The sequence below is a fragment of the Corapipo altera genome, unplaced genomic scaffold, assembly GCF_003945725.1.
Source record: "Corapipo altera isolate COAL_440 unplaced genomic scaffold, ASM394572v1 44, whole genome shotgun sequence".
Classification (NCBI taxonomy): domain Eukaryota; kingdom Metazoa; phylum Chordata; class Aves; order Passeriformes; family Pipridae; genus Corapipo; species Corapipo altera.
In genome coordinates this window covers 9704522-9729324 of record NW_020884880.1, presented here as the reverse complement: position 1 = coordinate 9729324, position 24803 = coordinate 9704522, and the positions used below count along the sequence as shown (strand labels likewise).

Sequence of the window (24803 nt, the reverse complement as noted above, 5' to 3'; positions counted from 1 at the left end):
CCCAAACCTCCCCTCCCCGAACCTCCCCTCCCCAAACCTCCCCTCCCTGAACCTCTCCTCTCCTCTCTTTTTTTTTCCTCTCTAAAGGATACATTACTGTGCTGGACAGGTGGGTGTGCTGTGCTTACAAACTCTATGTTGTTTAATAAGAATTTAAAATGCACAGCCTCAAGAATTCAAAGGCTGTGAAGAACCTCTGTTGGCCTTCACAATTTTCTAGGTAAAGAAGTAGGAGTTGTAGAGAAAAATCCGTATGTTTTCCATGTTGTAGTACATTTAGCTGACATGCTAATAATGTTTAGCCATGTTTTTTAGAGCCTGTGAAAGCACCTTTAGGAAATATAGAAATAGAGAACACATAAAGCACAGGCAGATATAGCAAATCTAATGAGGGCTCCTCATCTATGCGATGGCAGTTTCACACAAATTGCAATGGCTCTTTTTATCCAGGGATCCACAAAGCTCCTGCAGGGAGACAGCTCCATCCAACAGACAGGATCCTCTGAATGGAAGTGTGGCCAGGGTATAGGCTGGTCTCTTTTTTGCCTGGGCTGGGCAAAATGGAGGGGGAAAGGGGCTCATAGAAGATAGCCTTGCTCTGCACTCTAAAACATTCCACTGCTCAGCCATGGCCCTGGGCAGCAAGTTCCCCTTGTGGTACCCTAGGACAGGACTCCAACACCTCTTAGACAAGTATCTCCCTGTCTCCTCTGCCAAACAGGGGACCACATCTCAGGCTATAGAAACTTATGAGTAGGACAGGTCTGCTTATGGTTAAGAAATGGTAAATTTGCAAAGTGGGTTGGGAACACTGCTGACATTTATATCAGTGTTTGAAATCAAGTGTCACTGTATCTCTCCAGGACTGATTTAGGGTGTTGGAAAATCAGAATCTCATCTGGAAGCTATGATGTCTTCATAATCTCTTAGTATCTCATATTGCCATTAGACTGAAGTGTATCAACCTGCTTTCTGGAATAATGTTACTGTTTTGTTTGAGATATCAGTATCATTACTTATAAAAAAGTTTGTGATTTAAGTATCAAAATAGCTAAACGTAGAAAAAAATCAATGTATCCCCTAAAAAGCAGGGCTGAAATTTAGGAGACAGTGCATATCTCTGCGGTGAAGAAAGCCCAGGAGTGTAAATTCCAATCACGATGTTCAGGACATTTCCCACACTAATTCTGCACAAACAATTCTCATACTTGACAGCCTTATACCATTGTTTTCATGTACATTAGCCTCAGAAAACAAAACAAAACAAGAAAATATAGCCATAAACTCTGCAGCTTACCAGAACATAAGTTTCCCTGGTGATACGGGCAGGAAAAGTCATCCATTTCACAGTACTTGCCATACACCTTGCCTAGCTTGTTTTTGTAGCAGAAACATTTTCCATCTATGCAATTTCCTTGACCACTGCAGATAGGTTGGTCCTGGTGTTGCCTGCACCTCTCTGAAGGAAGCGTGTCTTCTCTCTTAGAGCTGCAGTTATTGTCACTGCAATGGGACTGTTTGCTATCAGAAGTTTCATCAGCCCATACTCTTTTGTGGTTTGTACTGTCTCCATATTGGCAGGCACAGCTTCGCTGCACATTAACAATAGCGGTTTCATTGAAACCAATAGGTTTAAGTATGGCATATTTTCTGCCTCCAGTTGTATGACATCCTTTCATTGTAACCGATACATTGAAAAGTACCTAAGAAGAAATAAAGACAGATTTTATATTTTTATTATTTCCTTGTTTAAGTTTGCTTTAAGTTTTTAACACATAAATAAAGCAGAATCTCAGATTGTATATGAATGTGCACTAGTTAATAATAGCAAAATACACACTGGTCATTTGTCAAAAATGATATTTTAGTAATGGGAGGCATCACAAATACAGTCAAAATCCTAACAATAGAAGATTGACAGCAGTCTACTTTTCAAATTAAGATAGCATAATTGCAAAAGACAAGTTTAATACAAGTTCAATGGACACAGAATCACCATCATCATCCTCCTGCTATTATTTAATGTGTAAATTCTGTTATATCATACTCTAATGAGAATTGGAACTAGACTGAGCAAGACAACAAACAAACAAAAACAGAGATACCCTTCATAAAAAAAATCTATAATGAAAGTTTTTCTACTGAAATGGTCATGCAGAGAGAAACCACACAGGTTTTTTTGGATGGCCCTATCTGCTCCTACTAAAACACAGAAAATGTCTCACACCCTAGCACCAAATTACTTTTTGCAGTTCCTACAATGGCGATGGAGAAAGAGAGTCTTCCTGCTATTGCTGTGGTCCTGGGCAGATCAAGTTCTGCTTCAGAGTGGACCCAGTGCCTAGCTCTGGGTCATGGCTATCACCACCATGCTCCAGGTCCTCATCCCAGCAGTGCCCACTGCAGCAGCAGCTCCCATGGCTTTCCAGAATCCTGGCATAGGACCCCAGATCATTTTGGTGGTCAGATGATTGCCACAGAGTTTGCATCAAACACCACCAAAACTCGTTGACAGTTCTGACATATGTGATACTTTCACTGGATACCAATCTTCTATTCACAATTGTTTTTTGGTTTTTGACCAGTAGGCCTCTGAAATGGTATTCTCTCTCAGGTTATAAATTTGTTCAGCCTATTGATGGAAAAAAACTTTCCTGCCTTGTCACAGAGAAAATATAATCAAGAAGAAGAGGTAAGAAAGTAACCCAAGAGAAGCAAATATCTCTACTCTTCACCACCAAAAATTTTCAAACAAAAAAAAGAGAAACCCTGAGAAACTGATTACATATGAGGTTGAAACTACCCGCAAAGACTAAGGCCATTCATCTCTCGTCACTGTCTCTCCCTCCCGCTGCGCCCCCACACGAGAACAGCCGAGCCCTTGAGGACAATGGCGGCTTTGTGGTGAGCGGGGCTGTGGCTGCCTACACGGACAACAGGAGAAGAATGCTGTGCAGAAGCATGCACTTAATGTCATATCGAGGGGGCACACAGGCTTTATCTCACCCTTTGCTTTTCTTCTTGTTTCTCAAATGCACCACTACACACATATCCCCCCTCAGTTGCCTACGCTCTCCATTCATGGGATTTCTTCCCTTCGGTTACAGGACAAAAGTGTGGCTATGGAGAAAATGATTCATACAGCAGGTGCGTGTCACACAGGGAGGACAGGATGCAGCTAGGGAATGTTTTTTATTCAACACAGCGCTGTGCTAGAAAACATCATCTTCATGTTCAACACAGTACTGGAGGAATGGCAGGGAGATGGGAGGGAAGGGCAAATCCTGTCTTGCATATTAGTAGTGAAATATGACGAGTCTGAACAGAGCACTAGAAAGATTATACCTGTTGAGACTAAATAATTACAACATCATGAACACTGACACTCACTAATAGCCAAGGTTAGTTTTGCACCCCAAAGGGGCCACGTGATTATTCCAGAATATAATACACTTTGTGTTTTGGTAAGAAAGTGAAGGAAGAAGGATTAGACAATGAAAGGAATGTGAGAATTAAGGAAAAGCATTTTGCTTGTAAACAAATACTGAAAGAAGGATTTATGGTAAAAATAAATTAATCTCTTAAGGATGGTTCATTTTCAATAGCAGTAGAGGTTTAGGACCACATGCAATCTTTTACAATCAACTGACTTGGCTTTTTATTAAAAAGAAACAGATATAAATATTTTTCTTTTCATTAAACAGAACAAATTCCAGTCCTATTTCTTATGACATGCACAGGGAACAACACTGGAGAAGAGATGAGTTAAGCAGAAAAACATAATCTGCCCATAAACTGTAGAAGCTAATCAGCAGCATGCAGACAAAATTCAGAAGAGTATAAAATACATTAAAATATACATTACAATTCACACATTTCAGCTACTGAATTGGTTTTCTATTTCTACACACAGACATAAGTACAATCACACCAGCTGAGACATATGTACATGTCAAGCAGGAAAGAACTCCTTGACCCTGCCCTCCAGAAAACAGAGACCTTTTCCTGGCAAGCTAAAGGAATTACTCCAGTGGTCCAAGCAATTAAATAAATATGTCGAGGCACAGAGAAGTTTTTCTGGGAAGAAAACCATGTTCTTTACATTAGCCAGACATCTTCCCCTGCATTTTCATGGTGCATGATGCTCCGTTTCACTCAGTAGGTGGCACCAATCCAAAAGGGAATAAAAATTTTATTAATTTGATTTATAAAATAAACTAATTATCCACAACCCTGATCGTGCATGAAGACTACTAAAACAAGAAGAGAGAAAGCTTGTGTCTAGTAAAGACCCAAGGAACACAAATTCCAGTGATTCTTTTTCACCGGGTGATTATCTTTCAACCTCTTTACGTACAGATTTCACCACAATGACCATGGTTGGTTGTGCCCAGTGGAGGACAAAGAAGGAGAGTTTTAATGGACGTTAGCTTTCAGGAAAAGCTTTGAGCCTTAGTTCCATGGGATTAGTGAGAATTAAAATAAGATTCAGGACAAATAAATCCAGAGAATAATAGAGAGTCTGTGATCATTAATCACATAAATCCATTTTCAGTTTAAGTAAATCCCTAGAAGATTTCACACCATTGAAACCCAACCAAACAGAAAAATAAGTATTCCAGTTCCTTGAAGAATGAAAACTATCAACATACTTCTTTATTATATCCCACATTTTTACATCCTTCCATGGCTGTTTTTTCACTTCCATCAGGACAGATTGCAGTGATATTGAAATTAAGACCTTGGATTTGGTTATCCACTTGAAGTTTCACTTCAGAGATTAGTTTCTGTAACCAGAAAACAAGTTTTAGTCACATTGCATCTCAAAATATAATGTACATTAGTGACTACCACCAAGTATGGCTACTATGTCTGACTAAAAATGAAGAAAGCTTGTCTGTGTGAATAAAGGAATGAATTAAAGCATTGTTTCCTGTATAAAGACCCGATTACATACCAAATATACACAACCAGTGAACTGGCAATTCTGATAAAGAGGATTAGGTTTTGCAGATAAAATGTTTTCAGCTTTTCTAAAATGGTTTTACGACTGTATTTTTCTCAATTTGAAAATCTATTCTAACAACTGTGTGCAACAAAAACTGCTTGTTGTGTGAGTCTACACTGACTTTTAGCCATACATCTAAAATGCAACTGTAAACATACATACAACTATTGTTACCTAACAGAAGAGGTTCCTAATTGACGCGACACGACTTTATAAACTTCTGATATTTTGCATCTGTCTTGGAAAAGCTTTCTCTGAACAAACCTTACAGTGATCTAAAGGCTACTGGGATTATTCTTACTGATTTATTTGGGTCAGCTAAGACCACATAAGTCAACAACTGGGTGATTCCCATTAGGGCATTTTGCAACAAAAAATAATGAAAAAGCCACCTACTTTGTATCTTGCATTTACTACATGCTCTAAAATCCTGCTTCCTTCCAAGAAGGAGTATTGCTTCTTGACCTTTTAAAAATTTATTACAGCTCTTACAAACTTATGAGCTGAAAATTGCACAAAGAGATATTTTAAATTTGTGGCACATTACTCTTAAAAAATTAGTTTATGTGATATTTTTACTGCTATAAATGGAAATGTAATTACATTAATCTGAACATGTTTATCTTAGTAACTTTTTGAAAATTAGTGACTCATCTTTGGCCTTATAGCCAGGGATTTTCAGCAAGGGTTTTCCATAACTAAGCCTAATGTTTCCCTGCCTAGAAAAAGAGTACAGGAGGCCCACTGCCATCGAATATGCACACTAAATTTATTTTCTTATCTAAGTCCTTTTTCTTTCAAAAAAGCAATACATTCAAGTCCTATTCACCATGTGTTTGTATATTACAAGTCCCTAAAACTATGATATAATTCTCAGACTGTCAAATACAATGAAGTTTAGGATGGGAAGGAAGACACTGTCTAAAAAATGAAAGTAAGGCAAGAGCAAACTGGGAGTGGCTTAACCAGGAAAGTCCCACTGAAGTCCTATTGAACTAAATCTCTATTTTGTAAATTTCTATTTCCTCTCCTTGAATGTTTGCTTTGCACCGAGTAAGAACCGTGTTACAATTTAGGATGGACAGTGTAAAAGTGCCATACAGAAGCACTAAAATCTTCAGATTTTTTTGCCAGCAACTTCCTGCAAACCTCCATATTTAACATGAGATTTCTCGACCTTATAAGAGGAAGCACAATATCAGTGACAACATCTCGGCTATTTGATTCCACCTAATCTCCTCTGCTTTTGAAGGTCTTTGCCTTCTGCCTTTCCAGCATGACAGTGAGAAAAACGTGTGCAAAAGCACTCTGTTGACTAGGAACAGACATGGGGGCTGGCTCTTCATTATAACCCATTTGCTGAAAGCAAACTGCCTGATTTTAATGATTTACTGAGTAAAATGGATAATTTCAGCCTTCCAAATTCAACTAATTAAAAAAAAAAAGTGACATGAGGATACACTGCATATAGTTTTGCAGCTGAGTTTTCAACTTTTTGAATCTGCATGTTTGTGCAACTGCACTATTTAACAGCATTCAACCACCTAAACCATCATGATGATCATTTTGATTTTGCTCTGTGGGCTCCCTGTGCTCTAGTACATCAAATGTATAGTACTTGGCATCATTTTCAAAGCTGTTTATGCCTCCTCTTTCCTTCACTATCAAGATGCCTATTTCTTCTTTCAAACTGCCATTCTCTGTCAACCATTTGTGGAAAATGACTTCATGCTCTTTCCCATACTATTACTTTCTCTTTCCCAAATAATTATTTTCAATTGAGTACTCCAGGCAAGTTCACAAAGCAATTTCCATTGTTCTCTCTCAAATCCCTATCAAAACCCTTCTTCAATGCCATGCCTTAAAATGCCAAGTCATTACACTGTTTTGTGCAGTGTAAATATTGCTTTTCACAATATCCACTGTTGCCAAAATACCTTCTCATAAATTCCCATCTGCTGTCTGCTTTTTAAAGATTATTCTGCAAAACCCTCCAGATATTGCACTGTGGTTTTGCTCTGAATTTATATGGTGCCTAGACAGTGGTGTCTGGTCTGTAACTGAAGATCTGAGGTGCCAAAATTCAAATAAATCATACATTTCTTTTGAAGTTACATAGCAACAGGTGTAGAGAATCAAACAGAATATTTATAAGCATCCTTAGAAAGAAAAAAGCACTAGCTCTTGGCTTTGAGACTTCAACAGCTGGGGAATTTGAGAGCTATCGTGAGATAATGCCACCTATCAACTTGGACACTAAGAAAAGTAGGGAATGTATCCTCGTGGACTTTGGGTGGAAGCCAAGAGCCTGGAAATTGCAGATTCAGGCTATGAAAGGTGAAAAATGTCTGTACAAATATGGCATACACCATCGTCACTGTCGTCATACCTGATAGGCTTCTACCACCAAGTCATTGAGATTTGCTGCTTGTGATTCTATTTGTCTTGCAACAGTACCAGGCAACAGAGGTAACAGATCCTATGAAAAATACAATCATTTATGCATGGTTTTAATTTTTAGTATAAATATTGTGCTTTCAAAATTAGAAAAAGAAATCAGGTTTCTAACCTACTTTATACCAATGAAACTGGCTTCCTTGAACTGCAAAAATAACATTGATGTTATTGTCAATCAATTTTTCAGAGAGCTGCCCAAGAGACGGATGCTCCTGCAACATACAAGAGAAAAGAGAAGACTGCATATTAGTAGGGGAAAACCTTATATTTCACATATGACACATTACAGGGTTCCAAAACCACCCCAATCTTAACTCCTAAATGTACAGAGAAATGCTAGACCTACATTCAAAACAAGGTGGTCCCATCCAAATAAACAATAAAAAAAAATCATCAGGGCATCAGCCACGCTTATCTGTCACCAACTATGCAGGTCTGCTGCATAGTGGGAGGACTAACTTACACAGTATTATTTTGTTAGTTTGAGTCTGATGCTTAAGAAATACAGATTTGATGTTGTCCATGGTCCATCAAGAAGATTAACAAGATTCCTGGGAATGACAGATGGGTTCTCAAGCAAAAGTCAGGGAGAAAATACAACATGAAGGACTGAAATGAGGTGTAGTTTTGGGAACAGCAAGGAGAGTATTTAAAGAAAGTTTCTTTATCAGAACTGGATTTTGGCACCAGAGATCATACACATCAGCTAAATGCAGCCATGGGGTCCGGTTCCAGCGCTGTCAGTATTCCATAGTTAGCTCACTTACAACTGACAGCTCTGTCCTCTGTATGCACAAGACCTGTCTCCAGTCCTCATCATGATGACCTGCTACATTTTCTTAACCACACTTGTGCTTGAAGAAGATTACATGAATTTCACATCTTTCCTCAGTAATGCATTGCTCTGTTTGGTGAAGTACCCATGACAGCATTTCCTGTGCCAGTGATCTGCCCTTCTACACTTTTCATTGAGAGATCTTACATGGATTTGAGAACAAGAGGTGCATTGCATCTCTTCATCCAAGGAGCTCGAAGGTGTCTGTGTGGTCCCAGTGGCCTTTGTACACCTGGATTATGTGACATCTCTCCAGCTCCAGTACTCTAAAACAAACTGTATCTGAAAATCACTGCTTATTAACCATACATAACTGACTAGTTCTCAAAAAGTAAATTTGACACTTAAAATTCATGACTAAACAGAGAGATGTAACTGGGGCCTGTAATTCCCCTTACAGAGATTTCATCTGGACACCTTCACTTATGTCAGTGACTTCAACCTGTTTCCCCCACATACTTCCACTGTCTTTCTCTTCCTGTTATTTTTCACCATCTGCCCCATACTGCCTCTCTCTTGCACAAACACAGTCTGTTTCCCTGCACCATTCTTTTCTCCTTGGATTACCCCTGTTACTCAAGGCACCCTGCAAGTCAACACCTCTCCTAGCAGTAATCTAAATAGCAAGACAGCTGAGAGGAAGTTATGCAAGGGGGCAAAATCCATTTTCCATCATATTGCACCATTATAAAGAGCCTTGTACAGAAAGAACAAAGGAGTTTCTTCCAGCAGTTTGATCTTTGCCGGTGTACATGCCTCTCTCAACTTTTCTACCCATTGGTAAGAGATTATATTCCTTAAAATAACTGATAAAAGGCAGATAACACAGCAAAAAACAGGCCTGCTTAGAGCTGAAGAGTGTGCCGTGCTCACTGGAGAGAGAGCATGTATTCCCACCATGCAGCAGTCGTGAGTGAACTACAGCATCAGTAGCTTTACTGGCATTTTCAGTAGTCTACAGCACAGTCCTAAGCCCTCCTTCCTTCTCCATGACCACAGAGCTCAGTGGTGGGGCCTCCATTGTGCTTCACAACCCTACAGGCCACACGCAAGGGGCTGGCAGATCATGAATACCCACTGGTCCCAGGACACGGGCGAGCGAAGCCACATGTTCTGCAAATACCTCCTGCTGTAAATGTGTGAATGACAGGAACAGTATTGAGGGATCATAGATGGCGGTAAAGTAAGTCAGTCTTCCTGCTTGACACATGACACTAGACCTGTTTGAACTCCAGCAGAGGCCCCTCAACATCTCTGCAGCTAGTAGCAGAATTCTGGAATCACTGGTATCAGAAGCGTCTTTGTAAGCCTTCATGAAGCAAAAACCTATTCAAATGGACCTTACTGAAGTCAAGAGATGACATCCATAGATGTGCAAGAGCTGCGGGGACCAGATCCTCAGATTACCTAGTTTGCCCCCATATACAGCTGAACTTTCATCTACTGATGAGTTCTAACTCACCAGACTGTCCAGCTTGGCAAGTGGGATGTTAAAGTCACACTTTGGATAAGAAAGCAATAGTTTCCTTTTATTAGAGGGGAGTTAAAAAAAAAACCCAAAGCATCAACAGACCCATACTATCTTTTCGATTTTAAGCATGTAAAGAGACGACATAAGGTACCAGAGGTCACTCATGGATCCTCGTTTTATTTGCTGTGAAAACCTTGCTATATTTTATGTACTTTTATCTTATTCTTCCCACTACTGCTCAGATGCATGTACTTTCATTTTAGATCATCTTTCTTGTTTCAATTACATCATTCATTTTATTATTTTAACCTACTGTGTTAAACTGAGAAGATAGCTAATGTAGATGTTAAGTATTTCAGAAAGGGAGTTAACCAAGCACAGATCTAATTAAAATTGAATAGATTTCTTTCCTGTCTTATGCTTTATTTGCTGACCTCTCTGTGACTGCTTAGTAAAAGTTAGAAAGAAACACGCAGAAAAGTGACTAAGTGGAAACATTTCTGATGTAAAGGCTAAGCTTATGGAAATAAATAAAGCACAGTCTTCTAAACTGGCACAAGGAAGAAATAAAAATATGCCAAAATGCTATCTTCTTATCACTACAAAACGCTAAGAATCAAAGCATGAAAATAATGTGATTAGAGAAGTCTCTTTAATTTAGGACAGCCCAACAAAATTGCATTGATAAGGAAAAAAAACCCAAAATATATTTCATATTATGTATTTTCTAAAAGGCTGACAGACTTTCATGATATTTCATTTAAATACCAAATAGTATCCCCCCCCAATTTATTTGTTCATTTGAAGCTTCTGTATGGATATCTATGAATAAAATAATCACATATACTACAGATGAGAAGAAAAGAAAGTAGGAAAACAGTACACCTTCCCTTACAGACACTACTGTGTTACCATATCAAATCTACTCCAGAAAATATGCAGTGCTGAGAAAGAGTTCCACTATAACCCTTTTCTGTTAATCAGTGCATGCCCACATGTGAGCATGCAAAAATTAGCCCATATTGGAAAAAAAAAAGGTTATCAGCCAGAAAATACATGGGCCTAAATGTGCCACTACAGATCAAAACATCTTTCAAGGTCATTTAATTTGGGGGGCTAAAAAAAAAATCATATTTCATAAAATGCATCAATATCAGTAATCATGGAGATTTCTTATTCCACGTGGGATAATAAAATCATGATCTTTCAAACCAGAATCTAGAATATCAGTAAAACACCTTTTTTTTCTGTCAGCCATCAATCTATCACAGCTGCTTAGATAGAGGTTCATTAATTTTGTCTGTATTTTACCCTAGTGAGTTTCTCTAGTTGTAACGGAAATTCATTTCTGAAGTTGGACAGAAAATAAAAATAGTGTGGTTTTTTTTTTCCTCAAACAGATAAGGTCTTTATTACCAAAGGAATGCTGAACATCACAAAAAGATTTGTACCTTTAGCAATTTTTTAATAAGCAGAGCAAAATTCCTCTCATTTATAGCCCAGCAACTAGGAGGAAAAAAAAAAAAGAAAAGCAGAGTATGCTCTGCTCTTGGAAAGGAAAGTTTTGAGATTATTTGCTTTAAGTAGAATAAGGGAAGGGTTTGTTTCTATCCCAAGGACACTGAACAGAATGACTAGAATGAAATAAAAAGTCCTGACATCAGTGAGGGAATATGGACACAAGAATGTCAGATAATCAGAAATCCAAACAACCTTCCCGTTAGCACACGCTCATCTCCCTCCTCCGCTCAGCAAGGTCCCAAACACCCACCAATTCCCAGAAGCCTCCCATATTTCATGATCACACAACATTCAGCGGCCTCTTCCTGCTGCCCCATCATCCTTGTAAACAACAGTTGCTGGGATTAAATTCAGGTCTAGACTCACACATAGCCCTCACTGACTTCACTAGCACATTGCTGGCTGCAGCTGAATGCAGGCTCTATACTTCAATTAAGTGCAGCTAGCACCAAAAAAAAAAGACTGTAGGATGCTCTAATTATACCACAGTTCATATTTCTGCTATCTGGGGAATAAATGGCAATTAAGTAGTGACTCACATTTCTAAAAGAAACAATTAATATTTATTTAGGAAAATAACCAGAGCAATTGAAACCTATAATTCTTAGGCAAAAATTCCTGTCTTCAGTCATTTGCAACTACTTTATACATTATTGAAGAAAATATTTTGAAAGCTAAAAATATTTGTTCAAGGCATATTATTTTGTTACAGCAGATTTGATATAACTTTTTGCACAGGTATGTATTACTCCACATTGGCTTTATACTACATATATATACCTATATATATGTGAAATCTAAATGCATTTAATGCTAGTCCATCATGGTTGAAGTAGCTCATTGCTGTAGTATGTCCCCTGCTTTACCAAACTTTTTCAACCAATACAACTCTGCATCTTCTGACCATAAACCATAAGCACTACCTCTGTGTAACTAGCACAATTGTGCAATTCTTACATATTACCAGCTTCTATTTGTGCAAAATATCACACCAGACATTTCTTACTTATATATAAAATGTGTGTGATTTTTTTGAGATGCTAAGAAAAAAACACACCAAAACCAGTCACATATCCTCCTCCGCTGTACTGTTGTCTCAGACTCCAAAATATTTTATCCCAGACAAAAAGAATGTCAATATATCCAGGTGATCGATTCTTCATTTCAAAACTTGTCTACCTGGAAAAATACTATTCTAATGACTGAAATAAAAGCAATGCTTTAACAGCAGTCTAAAAAACCTCCTTTACACAGTTTTACACTGCTTCCCTTAAGGTAAAATCTATGGCATATACCTTACCATACTTGTAGCTTTGATGTACACATTATCTTTCAAATGACAGTTTCCATCATGAGGAATTACAATTCCTGCTAATTTACTATCAAGGGCCAGATGGGAAGTTTGATCTGTCATCACAAGAAGCAGTCGCTTCGCTTCTTTACGCCATCCAATATGGCTCTAAAAAATAAAAAATAGGCATAAGAAAGCAGTAACTACCTATTTCTAAAATAATCAATAGCAAAATGAAAAATTAATGTGAAAGTCTACTTTCAGATATTACACTGCTTAGCAGCACTGAGTTTAAACCAGGCTATGGGAAACATTTTTTGTGGAAATAGGTATAATGTTCTGCATCTGAAAACTTCCACTGCCAGTCAGAGATCCACTTACCACTTTGTTTTTTCCCACTTATGACTTTCTTTGCTTTTTAAAGAAAGATCTCCCAAAATACATACAAGTTATGCATTATATAGTGGGCGTTGGTAAGAGCTGCCACATTGTGTGGGTTACTATTACATAAAAATGCAAATGTATAGCATTTGTAAAATTCTCTGGGATCCAAGAAAGCATTACAACCAGCAAATTTGCATTCATACATATTGATACTTGGTGCCCTCTCCTATTTTTACTTTGCACTTATTTACTTTATATTCTTACCACTCTATAATTTCCTTTTCCTACATAAATTTCCAGACAGGACATAAGCATATGATTAAAAATCAATAGACTGAAGTTTGAATGCCTCCATGCACCCACAAATTGAGAAATTCCTTATTATGCAGCAAAATACTACATCTGTCCACTGTCTTGAGGGATTAATAGCAAAGCTGCACCCTCAAGTGTGAATTTAATGTCTTTCAGAAATTCAGTGATGTGAAGGATGTAGCAGAGTAAGTGTAAACTGATTTAGCTGCCATATCCATATTTCCAAAACATTTATCTCCCTGCTTATAATCAAACTTCTGAGGTACACATGAAATACTTAATATGCTTTTTCATTATTCCCTCTCTCAATTATTCCATCTTACATTCTTCACTACTTACATTTTTCCTCCCTTTCCTCCTTCCTTTTTCCTCCTTCCTATGACACTATCTCATCTCTACCATTTCCTTTAGCACTTCCAGGTGTCTTCCATCTCACACGAAATGTTTATCTGCCAGCCATGCTTCATGACTTATTCTCTACCTTCCTTTCTTTGCTTTGCAGAGAGAGATTTAGGTCCCTTCTCAGGCTCATTCCCTGCTAGGTCTGAATGGGGATCAAATATTTCATACAAGCAAGGATAACAAGTACAGAGGGGTGTGGTGTCTTTTCCACCTTATGCGCTAGGCATCAGCCTCCCTCAGCCACTCCTAGAGAGCATTCATCTAAAGAAAGGGTATTTTAAATTTAATTTATAAATAGGTTTTATCTTAATTCCAAATTCTCCCCCAGCACTGTAGAAACTTCTTGCTCCTAAGACTCCACCATTTGACTTTGTTACCTTGAGATTTGTTTAGTTTTCAGTAGTCCTGTGAGGAGGAGGGAGTTGGACTCTATCCTTATAGGTCTCTTCTGCCTTGAGACATTCTGTGATTCTGTGACTCCTATCTACATATGTCACAGCAATCAAAATTTTAAAGTAGCTTCATATCCTAACCTGCCACTTCTTGCAACAGGGGATATATTGGGTAAAGCAAGATGGAGCAAGTTATAAAGCTCTATTGTAGGCAAAATGAATGCACATAAACATAATTTATAGTTCATGATGATCATTATGAATTGCACATTGTTCTCATCCATTTTGCTGCACAATCCAGTTAGCAGGAAAGCCTTCCTATTCTCATGAATGTTTCCATTCTATTGTTTTCAGAAGCATACATTATTCTAGAATTCACATGTCATAAGTGTGGAATGTGACCAATAGGAAATACCGGATTTTAAGGAATTTTTTTAAAGCTACACAGTAATTTTTTTAAGCAGCTGGGATCACAGTGTCTATGAGTAGCGGCTCTTATTTACATGCTTTACAGTTCATCAAAATCTGAAAAAAAAATTGGACCAACTATTCATCTTTAGCTTAGCTTGGATTACTTTTTGTCCTTGAGTCATTGTCCTGCTCCAAAAAAAAATGATGTGAAGATGGACAAGATAAAAGAATTGTCCAGACAACACTCCAAGAGATGAGAAAGACACCAAGCCTGTGATTTGAACAGGAGCTGGATTACTTTAGGAGGACCGAACGAGTATCATATAGAGCATTACCAGCCAACTTTCAAAATTGCTATTGCATTACTATGAAATAGAAAAAAACCCAACATCCAAAATGGCTCTCTAGAGCAAACCAAACTCCCTTTATCTAGTATGCTTATAGCTTGGGAACTACTGATGCAGATCTTTTCTGTCCTTTTCTGCATGGGAGAAACTGTGATGAAATTTTATCAATATACAGAAGTTAATTTTTAGCTGTTTTGTATTGTTTTAAAATAAAAAAAATCTTTAAAAGCTGAGATAACATCGAAGTTCTGTTCTTACAGGAAGATATGTAACTGTCCTTCAGTTCTCAAGTAAATTCTTAAGCAGAAGAAATGTCGAATGGTATGTCTTCATTTAGGAACACAAGGAGCACTTTAATAATTTTTGAAACGAATTATGTAATTGAGTGAAATTAATACAAGTATCTGTTCAAGCAAGAAGCAGTTGCTTTCATCCTCCATCCCATGTTGGCTGGTTAAAGCCAGAATTTGAAGATCATTAACAAACACTGAAACATGTTCCCTTATGCGCTCCTTTGTCAGTCTCAATGGGAAATTTATAACTGAACTACTATTTATTTAGTTTTTTGTAAATAAGCTCCTTACCTGGCATACAGCTGCTTGGAGCATTGCATCAAAACCCCCTTCAGGTGTATCAATATTCCCAGAAATTTTTTGTTTATTCACTGCATTTCTGAATTCTGCTATATTGTCAGTCAGGGATAGCACATGAATATAACCGTGAGGAGGCATACAATCTAAATTGTAATCACTGTATAGAAACAAAACAAATCAAAAGTCTAACACATTCTTTATTTTCCATTTGAAAGAGATGAAAATATTGCATCTTCATTAACCCATAAAATCCTGATATTAATGAAGATGTAAATATGCAGTGGATAAGGAATACTTAAAAAAAGAATAACTGCATGTAAGATTAAGTTTAGTGGAAATTAGTTCTAATTTACTACAAAAACATATTTTTTTATTTTATGGAATTTTATGTAATATAACAGTTAATATAGTAACAGTATATATAGAGTGTTTCTGTAGAGAACAAAAAGAAACACAACAAGAGTGATAGTATGATCTCAGGGAGTATATTTTGGAATATCTACAGTGGTCCAGCTTTGCTTTTCATTATCCTGAGAAAGGACTATCACACCACAACATTAAGATCCTTTAATAGCTTCATACACAGGCTATTGGATCAAATTATAATAAAACTGAAGTTCCTACATCCACTAATAGTAAGTAAATTTACATAAAATGAATGTTGATATTAGTAACAGTTATATCATTAAGGAGAAGCGAAACTCCATTTTCAGTAACGTCATAGTTGTAAATGAAACTTTTTCAAATTATGCATAAGGGAGAAAGTATGTCTGATGTAAGTAAGCCAGTGTCACAGTACTCAGACATGTCATTGATCTGGGACCCATTTATGGCAGTGATTTAGGGCACAAGTTGAAGTGCTCATCTGATTCAGAGGTGCTGAGCAGGTTTCAACTCTCTTAACTTCTGCTGCCTACAGTGCAGGGAACCAGTCTGTAACCTGCCCTCCTCCAATTCAATTTGCAGTCAATGAAGCGAAACTGGCATTGTAAGGATTAATACCTCTGGAGATGTCTACTTTTAGGCAAAACGAATCATGACCTTGAAATGCTAATCCATCTCCATCTATAGATGGTCTAGAGGACTGCTTTTACATAAATATTCATATCTATTGAATGACTTCTACTACTAGTACCCAATTCAAAAACCACTGAAATCAAAAAAGGTACTTCAGAGAATTTTGGATCATGTCTTCCCAGGAAGGATAGTAACAAGCAAGAAAGTATGAAGAATTAATATTCACTTTTCCAAGTATTATGGTTTAGACAGCTTTGAATTTGTTGTGAATAATCTTGGACTCCAGGGTGTTTTGGAAGCAATCCCTTACTTTATATGTGTTAAACACAAGGTATATAAGGCATGTCATGAAAAAAGAAATGCAGGCCAGAACATCTTTCTATTTAAAATGAGAGTGCATTGATGTACCAACTGTGGAATTAGATCAAAGGATCACTTTTGTTCATTAAATGAGCTGAAAGTAACCACACCGTGTTAACAAAAGTAGTTTTAAGAAAAGAGTTAATGAATACATGACCATACACCAGAAAGCACATAGGTCAGAAAGCAGGAACCTTTGTGATGAATCTAGGCAACATATATCCAAAATAACCAAAACCACAACAGTAGACTTTAAAATAAAATGCAAAACATATTCAAATATTCCAAAGTAGCATGTTTTTTGGCTTATTTTGCTAAAGAAAACACAGAACATTTTTTCTGATACAGAAACAGTTTTCTCAAATCACTCAACCAGGTATTTCAGAAGTAATCATTGTATAATAATTTTTAGCATTTCCTTAGGAACTTTGTCAAAGAACCATATGTATAAGGAAACAAAGACAGAACTTTAAAAATAAATATGCATAATGTATTTTATGCAATTAAATAACGTCTCAGTGCTACAGTAAATATAAAAAGACTACATACCTGCATTGGTTATGGATTCTACCTGGATGAATGCTAATATAAGGTGACACAGTTTTATCCACATAGGATCCAAATCCAAGTCGAAAATCAAGAGAAATATTTGCCATCTTTTTAGATAAAGCAAATCCAACAGAATTTAACTTTTCTATATTGTTGTGCATGGAGGCTGAGACATCAACTAAATAATAAAGATCCACAGGGTATTTCTCTAGAGGGCGAACTTTTAACATAAAGTTTGCTTCACTTCCTGATTAAAAAAAAAAAAAAAGTTTATTTACTATTTTTGAATGGACATGATTAAAAATAAATTTATGTTTGTAGCAACCTCAGCACAAAGTTGTTTTTGTCAGCAAACAGAAGAACAAACAAACAAGAATCTCTCCCAAGAGTAAATGGAACCTTGAAGAATCATTCAAAAATAAGCCAAAAAGTGGTGTTTTGTAGAACATCTTGTTTTTATTTCTTGCAGGAGCACTGTGTGACTTATTGTAAAAATCTGACTTCTCCCCATTATCTTTTAAATTCATGTTATGCAATCCCTTTGGCATTATACCAAAAAGCAGTTATGGCTCACAAAGAACACAGATCTGCATACAAATTGGGGTCAGTCACTTCAAGGTTGACACTTCAAAGTATGTAAGTGTATCCTGCAAATAGTTTGTCATATGACAGAATCTAAAACTATATGTGAACCATAAAGTCAGCACAGCCTGAAAAACTCATGTAAATAATGTTTCAAGTTTATCACAATATACTTCCAAAGATTTGAGGAGAAAATTCAGTATGACCAAGATATTTTTTAAAAAAAATAGGTTTTAATATAAAAAGAATTCCATCTCTTGGCATATACAAAACAGAACTCTAATTTGAGGATTATAAATGTCTGTCTCTCCTGCAGAACCACATCACATTCTCACACATAATAAAAACATTAATGCTTTGGAAGTTGCTAAAACTAGTCCTCACATTTTTGCTTGTCTAATATTCTGTAATGTCAACAAGAAGAGTGAAGTGACTGGAATATAGGCAGAGTAGGAACAGTAATGCAGACTTCAAATTGGTCATTATTTTATGTCACCTAAAGTGTGAGCTCACTAAAGAAATAGTTTAGGATCTTCTTGTGATGAATGCAGAATCTAATTTCAGTATTATGCTATGAAATATAGCAAAGGATAGGAGGAAGGAATATGTTCTAGAACTATGCAGGTGTTCAATAAAAAACTATCAAAGAGTACATGTAACAAAGATCTGACCCAGATCTTTACAAAGTAATTTCTTCCAATATACAAAGTAATTTCTTTCAATGGTCTTTGAACATAATCCACCTGAAAATGTGAGGCTTTGTCTGTGTCAGGTCTTGAGTGAGGAAAACAATTTTAGTGTGCTGTAACTAATGTATTTAGTCTTTGCCAAAGTAAATTGAATTACTTTTTGTAAATTACTCTTGCAGGTCTCCAGTTTGTACATAGCGAGATACTGAATGCAGCTTTTATTTTTTCCCACAGAAATCCTGAATGTTGGGGATATGCAAACAGTGACAAAACAACCCCAAAGAGTATCAAAACAAAAACATCTTTGTCTGTATGATTATACTGTATCAAATGTCTGTTTTGAGGCAAAACTATAGCTGTATATCTGTGTATTTCCCTGGGGCAGAAAATATGGTCAAGATATCTACATATAAAAAGCTATTCTTCTGGAGTCCTTGGAATTTCAGTCTTCTGCCTCCCTGATGTAAGAATTTCTGCAAAGCATATGGAACCCCAAACTTAGTTTCAATATTCACTTGCAAAAAGGTTAATGAAACCAAATTTTAGAAAGCAACTATTTTTCTATGAATCCACTGTGCCTTTGGAAATAAATGTGATTACAGACAGAGCTAGAGCTAGCTCAGTGTCTGAGACTATTTGTCAGTAAAAAGCAGAGTATCAATCACTTCTTTGGAAGGACAGTGGGGAAAGGCGAGAAAGTGCTGATGTTACTTTGTCAGTTTTATTATTATAAAGATTGAAACCCAGAGTTCCTTTGTGCTTTATACTCATGCAGATCCTTTTTCCCTTTTAGTTGACAGAAAATTATCTTCTTTTATCACTGACAAAATTATCAGTGAAGATCATCAAGATACTTCTGATCACTTAATGTTTTTCTACCAAAGACTTATCCCTCTTAACTATTTTTCTCCAGTTATTGTCTGTAAAAAAAGTTATGATATGAAAGATAACCCTTATATTATCTTCCACTTCTGCTGTTGGCTACAGTTATTTTAGAGAGAGAACATACACCGACTTAACTAGAGTTCAGCTGAGGGCAAATAGAGGTATACTAGAAAATCTCTGATTCACAAAGGAACTTCTATTAGGGCCAAGTGTCTCAAATTCTATAAATTAAATGTTATGCCGTGAATACCAAAGTCTTCTTTTGAAGGACTTTAAGAAGTCCTTTCTTATATAATGGCGGTGGTGTCTCTGTAGTTGTTTAGTCAACGATCTTAAAAGTAACCAAATAATCAAGAAGTTTATCAAATTATGAATTTAGGAATTATAATTCAATTTATTTTCAGTAAGGAGTAGTTTATTCACATGTAAGGGAAAACTGTTTGTGCAAGTGGCTAAAGAAAAAGAATCAAGAAACTAAATCAGAAAACAGAAAAGACTACTAAAATCCCTTCTCCACTTACTGCATTATTCTGACCTTCAGCTACGCTTAAGAGAAACAGTTCTTGCTGAAGACCATACTCGAATATAGGAACAACACCATCACAGTCCTACAATATATTGTTATAGCACCATTCTTCAAAATAACTATTTGTGATGCTTCTTCACAAAACACCTGTACTTGAAAGTATTTTATTTAGTCTAAATTTACTATAATATCAATGTGTTAGAGACGACCCAACCTGGACGCAGCTGGACTGAAACTTTTCCTGGTGTCACTTGTGTATTTGTTTCATGGTCACTGGGTATTGTGACATGAACTGTGGGGTTTTCAACCAAATCTGATCGGCAGCCTCTTTTCATTAAGTTGAAAACAATGTCACAGCGTCCCTTCTGTGTTGTGCCAGCCATGAAATCCTGTTTAATAAGAGACAAAAAGTACTAAACAGTCCGAGCTGAAGAAAACCCTGCAATATCTTCAAAGGAAAGAGAAAAACAAAATAATAGTCTTTGAAACAATAAAATATGCTACTATAATTGCAAAAATTGTAGAACAAGTTCATGAAGCCATATGTTTTTAATAAGGGCAATGATGACATATTTAAATTAAAGTTAAACCTAATTGCCACAATAACTTTTTCCTACAAAAGACAAAACTTTTTAAGAGAAACAGGATCTTGCATAATCAGAACAAGCCGACTTTAGAAAAAAAGGAAACTACATACTGCCTCTAAGTCTCTAAAAAAAGTTCTGTGCCATGTTATGAATTTGTTATAGTTAGAAAGTGTCATTTCCATGACATCAAAACAGGTTAGTTTTCAGAGGAATCCACTGGTAATGTTACTCAGGCTAATATTTATTAGTAGCACCAGAAGCCAGCTTTAGATTTAGCTAACCTGAGTTTGTCTATCACACTACACAAAATCCAAAGACCTGCTGGACTACATCATTTCAATTCCCAGAAAAAGGAAATCGTGTATTACAGGACTGGACAGTTTAAGATGCCACCAATATCAAAAAGCCCTTGTAGCAACAGAAAAGTGATTAGTAGTAGGATGATCTCAGAAGCAGCCCATCCTTTGTTGTATTGACAGGGCAAAGTTGCCAAAATTGTGCCAGAATGGTCCAATACAAAATTCCTTCCTGATCACAAATCTGATGATTAATATGATTCTGACCATGAAAAAAAATATACAAGATCCTTTGTATTCTTTCAAAGTATTGGTCCATCTGAGCCACAGCTGGAGACCAAACAATGGACAATCTCTGATATTTCAGAGGCAAATGGGTAAAATAAACAACCCGAAAATGCCTACAGCCAATTCTATGTAGATAATAAATAGTCATCTAGGCCCTGAAAAGATCAGAATAAGCCCCTGAAGAATGAGATTTGACAGTCATCTATCTTGTTTTTCAAGTTTCAAATGATTTTTGTAGTCTACCTCTGACATATTTTTTCCATAATCTTCTTTATTGTAGAAAACAGAGACTATTTTTTTAGGTTACTGCTATTTATATACCCTTTTGGACATATATATTTCAAAAAAGTAGATTTTTAAATGTGTAAAGAATTTAGCTACTCTCATGGTTATCAGTAATGGCTGATAGATTTGCAGCATTTTCTGAAATCCACTGTGTGTGGGTATAAATTCAACGCATCTCAAGGGTTACTCGGGCCTTATTTTCTCACTAAAAATATTGTTCAGATGAAGCAAGCATGCTAAGCTGAAACTGCTTCTGTAACTTTACTCTGGAATATTTCTATCTGCATTAAGACGGGTTTTGCCATTCCACAACCATGAATGTTGTGTAGGTGAACCAGCTGTCTAAGAGGTTTCGACAAAGCCTTGGCTTTCATGAACAGCTCTCAGGATTGACTTGAGAAGTTATGCAAGAGAAGTGAAGCAGAATTGAAACCTGGTCAAATCTGTGCACCTAGTTAGAAGGAGATCTATTGCGGCTCCATAGCATTGGAAAATTAGCAAATGCTATTCTGTGATAAATGCAGAGCGAGGAGGATAAAACTGAGCCCTTTGTAAGACAGAACATGAGGTCACAATAATGAACCTCTCAACATTGATCCATTGTGCCATCTACACATGCCTTAAGGTTCCTCTTGGAAAACAAGCCCTCATGTCTCCACTTATCCTTGCATTACTTATCCTTATACCTCCTGCAGATTAAGTTAATTGTTCCAAGACACAATATCTCAGATAAAGTTACCTAGTGCCTTATGCCTTACACTCCTTATCTCCTCCAGACACACCCTAGGAACTTATCTACCTTCTGCGCTAACGTGAAAGCTACTACCAATAATTTGCATGTGACCTTAAAGAGCATATGAGCTTGTAATTGTCAGTGATATTCTTCAAAACCTTGCGCCTCTGAAGTACTTAAGATGGTCCAGCCTTATCTGAATCGTGCTATCGAGTGGGGATTTTTTTCTGTCAAACAATATCAGAAATTTCCAACAAGTTTGCAAAGCAATAACAATTTCAGAATAATTCTCGCTACCTAAGATCTATCTTCTGTGCTAAGTCTCAGAACTGATAGTTTCAAGTGTCAAAATAAGAAAAGCATCATTTTTTCCATTTGTGACAGGGTCATAATACACGGTGAAGTCAAAGTAAACTCCACTGTTAGTATGACCTTTTGCTAAATGAAGTAGACATATACGTATAGACTTGTTTTCATATACAGCGAGGACTCACTATAGATTACTGATAAGTAATTTTCCTTTTGAAGCCAAAAACTGTTGAACTGTCAAAGCTACTCTAAGTCTGCCAGAGTTGCCTACAAAGCAGATGGAATGCATTAAACAGTTCTCACTTTATTTAAAATTACTGCAATTTTCCAAATAAAAGATTGCATTTTCTCCTTTGGAAACAAAATGTATTTCACATGATTTCTCAGGTTCTGTCTCTAGGGGTCATTTAGAGATTTTCTTGCTATTTCTCACTATAATTTTCTCAGTTTAAAAGTTTTTATTGTTATAAAGATCAGAAGCAGCTAAAATATAAAGTCAAATGTAAGTAACCAAAATAACATACCTCTTGAGCACACCATCCACACTCAGGGCCCAAAGCAAGACACTTTGTGCATGTTACTGCATTTGAAGTGGCACATCTGTTTTCCGCTGCAATGAAATACAAACCCAAATGTTGGTGATTTATGATGATACGTGAAATTGTAAAATACGTAATTCTAAACCGAGATTTCAAAAAATTACTTCACCAGATTTGGAGTGATGACAATGTATTCAAACAGAAGTAAAACAGAACAAAGACAGCCCGGTAAGGGAATACTCACAGCAATTTTTTTTTATCTATGGTCTAGAACTATATGCACAGATCAAATAAACTACATTCTCAAGGACGAATTTTTAAAATCCTGATTTAGAATAATTCTGAAGTGAAAGTTTATCTTTGGCATGTACCTTACTGATTTACTGCCTAACAGGAAAAAATTTACCAGGTAGCTTATCTTCTCACAGATATTTTCCTTTTAAGTCATTTACACTTGACTGAACCATGCATTATTCACTCCTCATGGAACCCAAAATATTTTCTCACCTTCTATAAATATTACCCTCTGCATTTTCTGGAATGAATAGTTTCCCAGAAGAGGAAGATTTTTTTTTTCCAGAAGCAAATACAAATGCATCCAACATTACATGTGTCACAGATTGAAGACACATCATTCTGCACTAACAACTGCAAAAATTGTGCCTACTTGCATGTCTACTAGGAAAGTCCTTTATATCCTTTTCACATCTTTGTTTTATAGTTCATTGCTCAAGTTACTACTCTTTCCTATGAAACTTTGGCAGTCAGTGTTGAGAAGAAAAGAGTCTTTTCAAGGGATTTGGTCAGCTCAACTTGAATGTCAGCAGTAGTGTATCCTTTCAGCACACTGATCACAAGTCTCCTGTAGACCAGAGCACCTCTAAACAAGGTGGAAGTCACCTGCTAAGAGTTATATATAAGGCACAAAATAGGACCCTTCAGTGCACAGCACAATGTTTAACAACACTGCTTTGTGGCATGCCATATTAGAAAATATACTAGGAACAAAATAAAATTAATTTCTGCATGCAAAATGCTGTTAAGCAGTCCACTGTGATAATATGTGTATAATCGTATCAAAACAGTTTGATGAAAGGTTTGGTTTTCATCCAAAGTTTTGGCTACATGTACTGTCTCTCAGATTGTTTCTTTCCAAACTGCAATAATAATAATAATGTAAATCATCTCTCTTTTTAGAGTAATGAGAGCAACTTCTCACAGGGAAAAGATGTATTAGGAACTAAAATATATCTTTTTTTTTAATCTTTACTTAGTTGATTTCAGCTATGCATTCAAAGATGAGATCCTGTATCACATAAACAGCTAGTCCTCAATACCTCACTTAGAATGACTGCTGATCCAAGGACCTAATCACAGCTTGCAAGTTACTATTATCAACAGCATATATACCATTATCAGTACTAACAAGCCTCATACAGCACAATTGCAGCATTATACTGATAACATATAGGCTAATGACAATTTAAATAATTTCAAAGTTCAGACCTATATTTCTATTTCATATCAACTGCTGCTGACAATTTTTGCCATACAGGCAATGTGAGAAAAAAAATGTAAATGAAAGGGAGAGATGCAGGCATGATGTAAACAGCAAGTTGAAAAGCAGCCTAGGAGGGTGGTGGAACATAGGGAAAACTGATTTAAGGGTGGGAGAGGTGGGTAGAGATAAATAAAAGAGGAGTCGTTAAAGAGAGAGAAAAGAACAAGACAAAA

General features: G+C 36.5%; 1 protein-coding gene across 6 annotated transcripts in view; it reads right to left on the bottom strand.

Moving 5' to 3' along the window:
- Positions 1 to 24803, bottom strand: part of ITGB8 (integrin subunit beta 8) — a 49237-nt gene that overhangs the window by 9401 nt on the left and 15033 nt on the right. For all 6 annotated transcript variants that reach the window (XM_027639023.1, XM_027639021.1, XM_027639024.1 and 3 more), the window contains 9 exons: positions 23055 to 23140; positions 20247 to 20421; positions 17351 to 17597; positions 15416 to 15581; positions 12593 to 12751; positions 7582 to 7677; positions 7398 to 7487; positions 4653 to 4787; positions 1298 to 1703 (listed from right to left, as the gene is read on the bottom strand). In XM_027639023.1, the coding sequence (XP_027494824.1) occupies positions 1298 to 1703; positions 4653 to 4787; positions 7398 to 7487; positions 7582 to 7677; positions 12593 to 12751; positions 15416 to 15581; positions 17351 to 17597; positions 20247 to 20415 (1468 nt within the window). In that variant the 5' untranslated portion in view covers positions 20416 to 20421; positions 23055 to 23140. The remainder of the gene's footprint in view (positions 1 to 1297; positions 1704 to 4652; positions 4788 to 7397; positions 7488 to 7581; positions 7678 to 12592; positions 12752 to 15415; positions 15582 to 17350; positions 17598 to 20246; positions 20422 to 23054; positions 23141 to 24803) is intronic.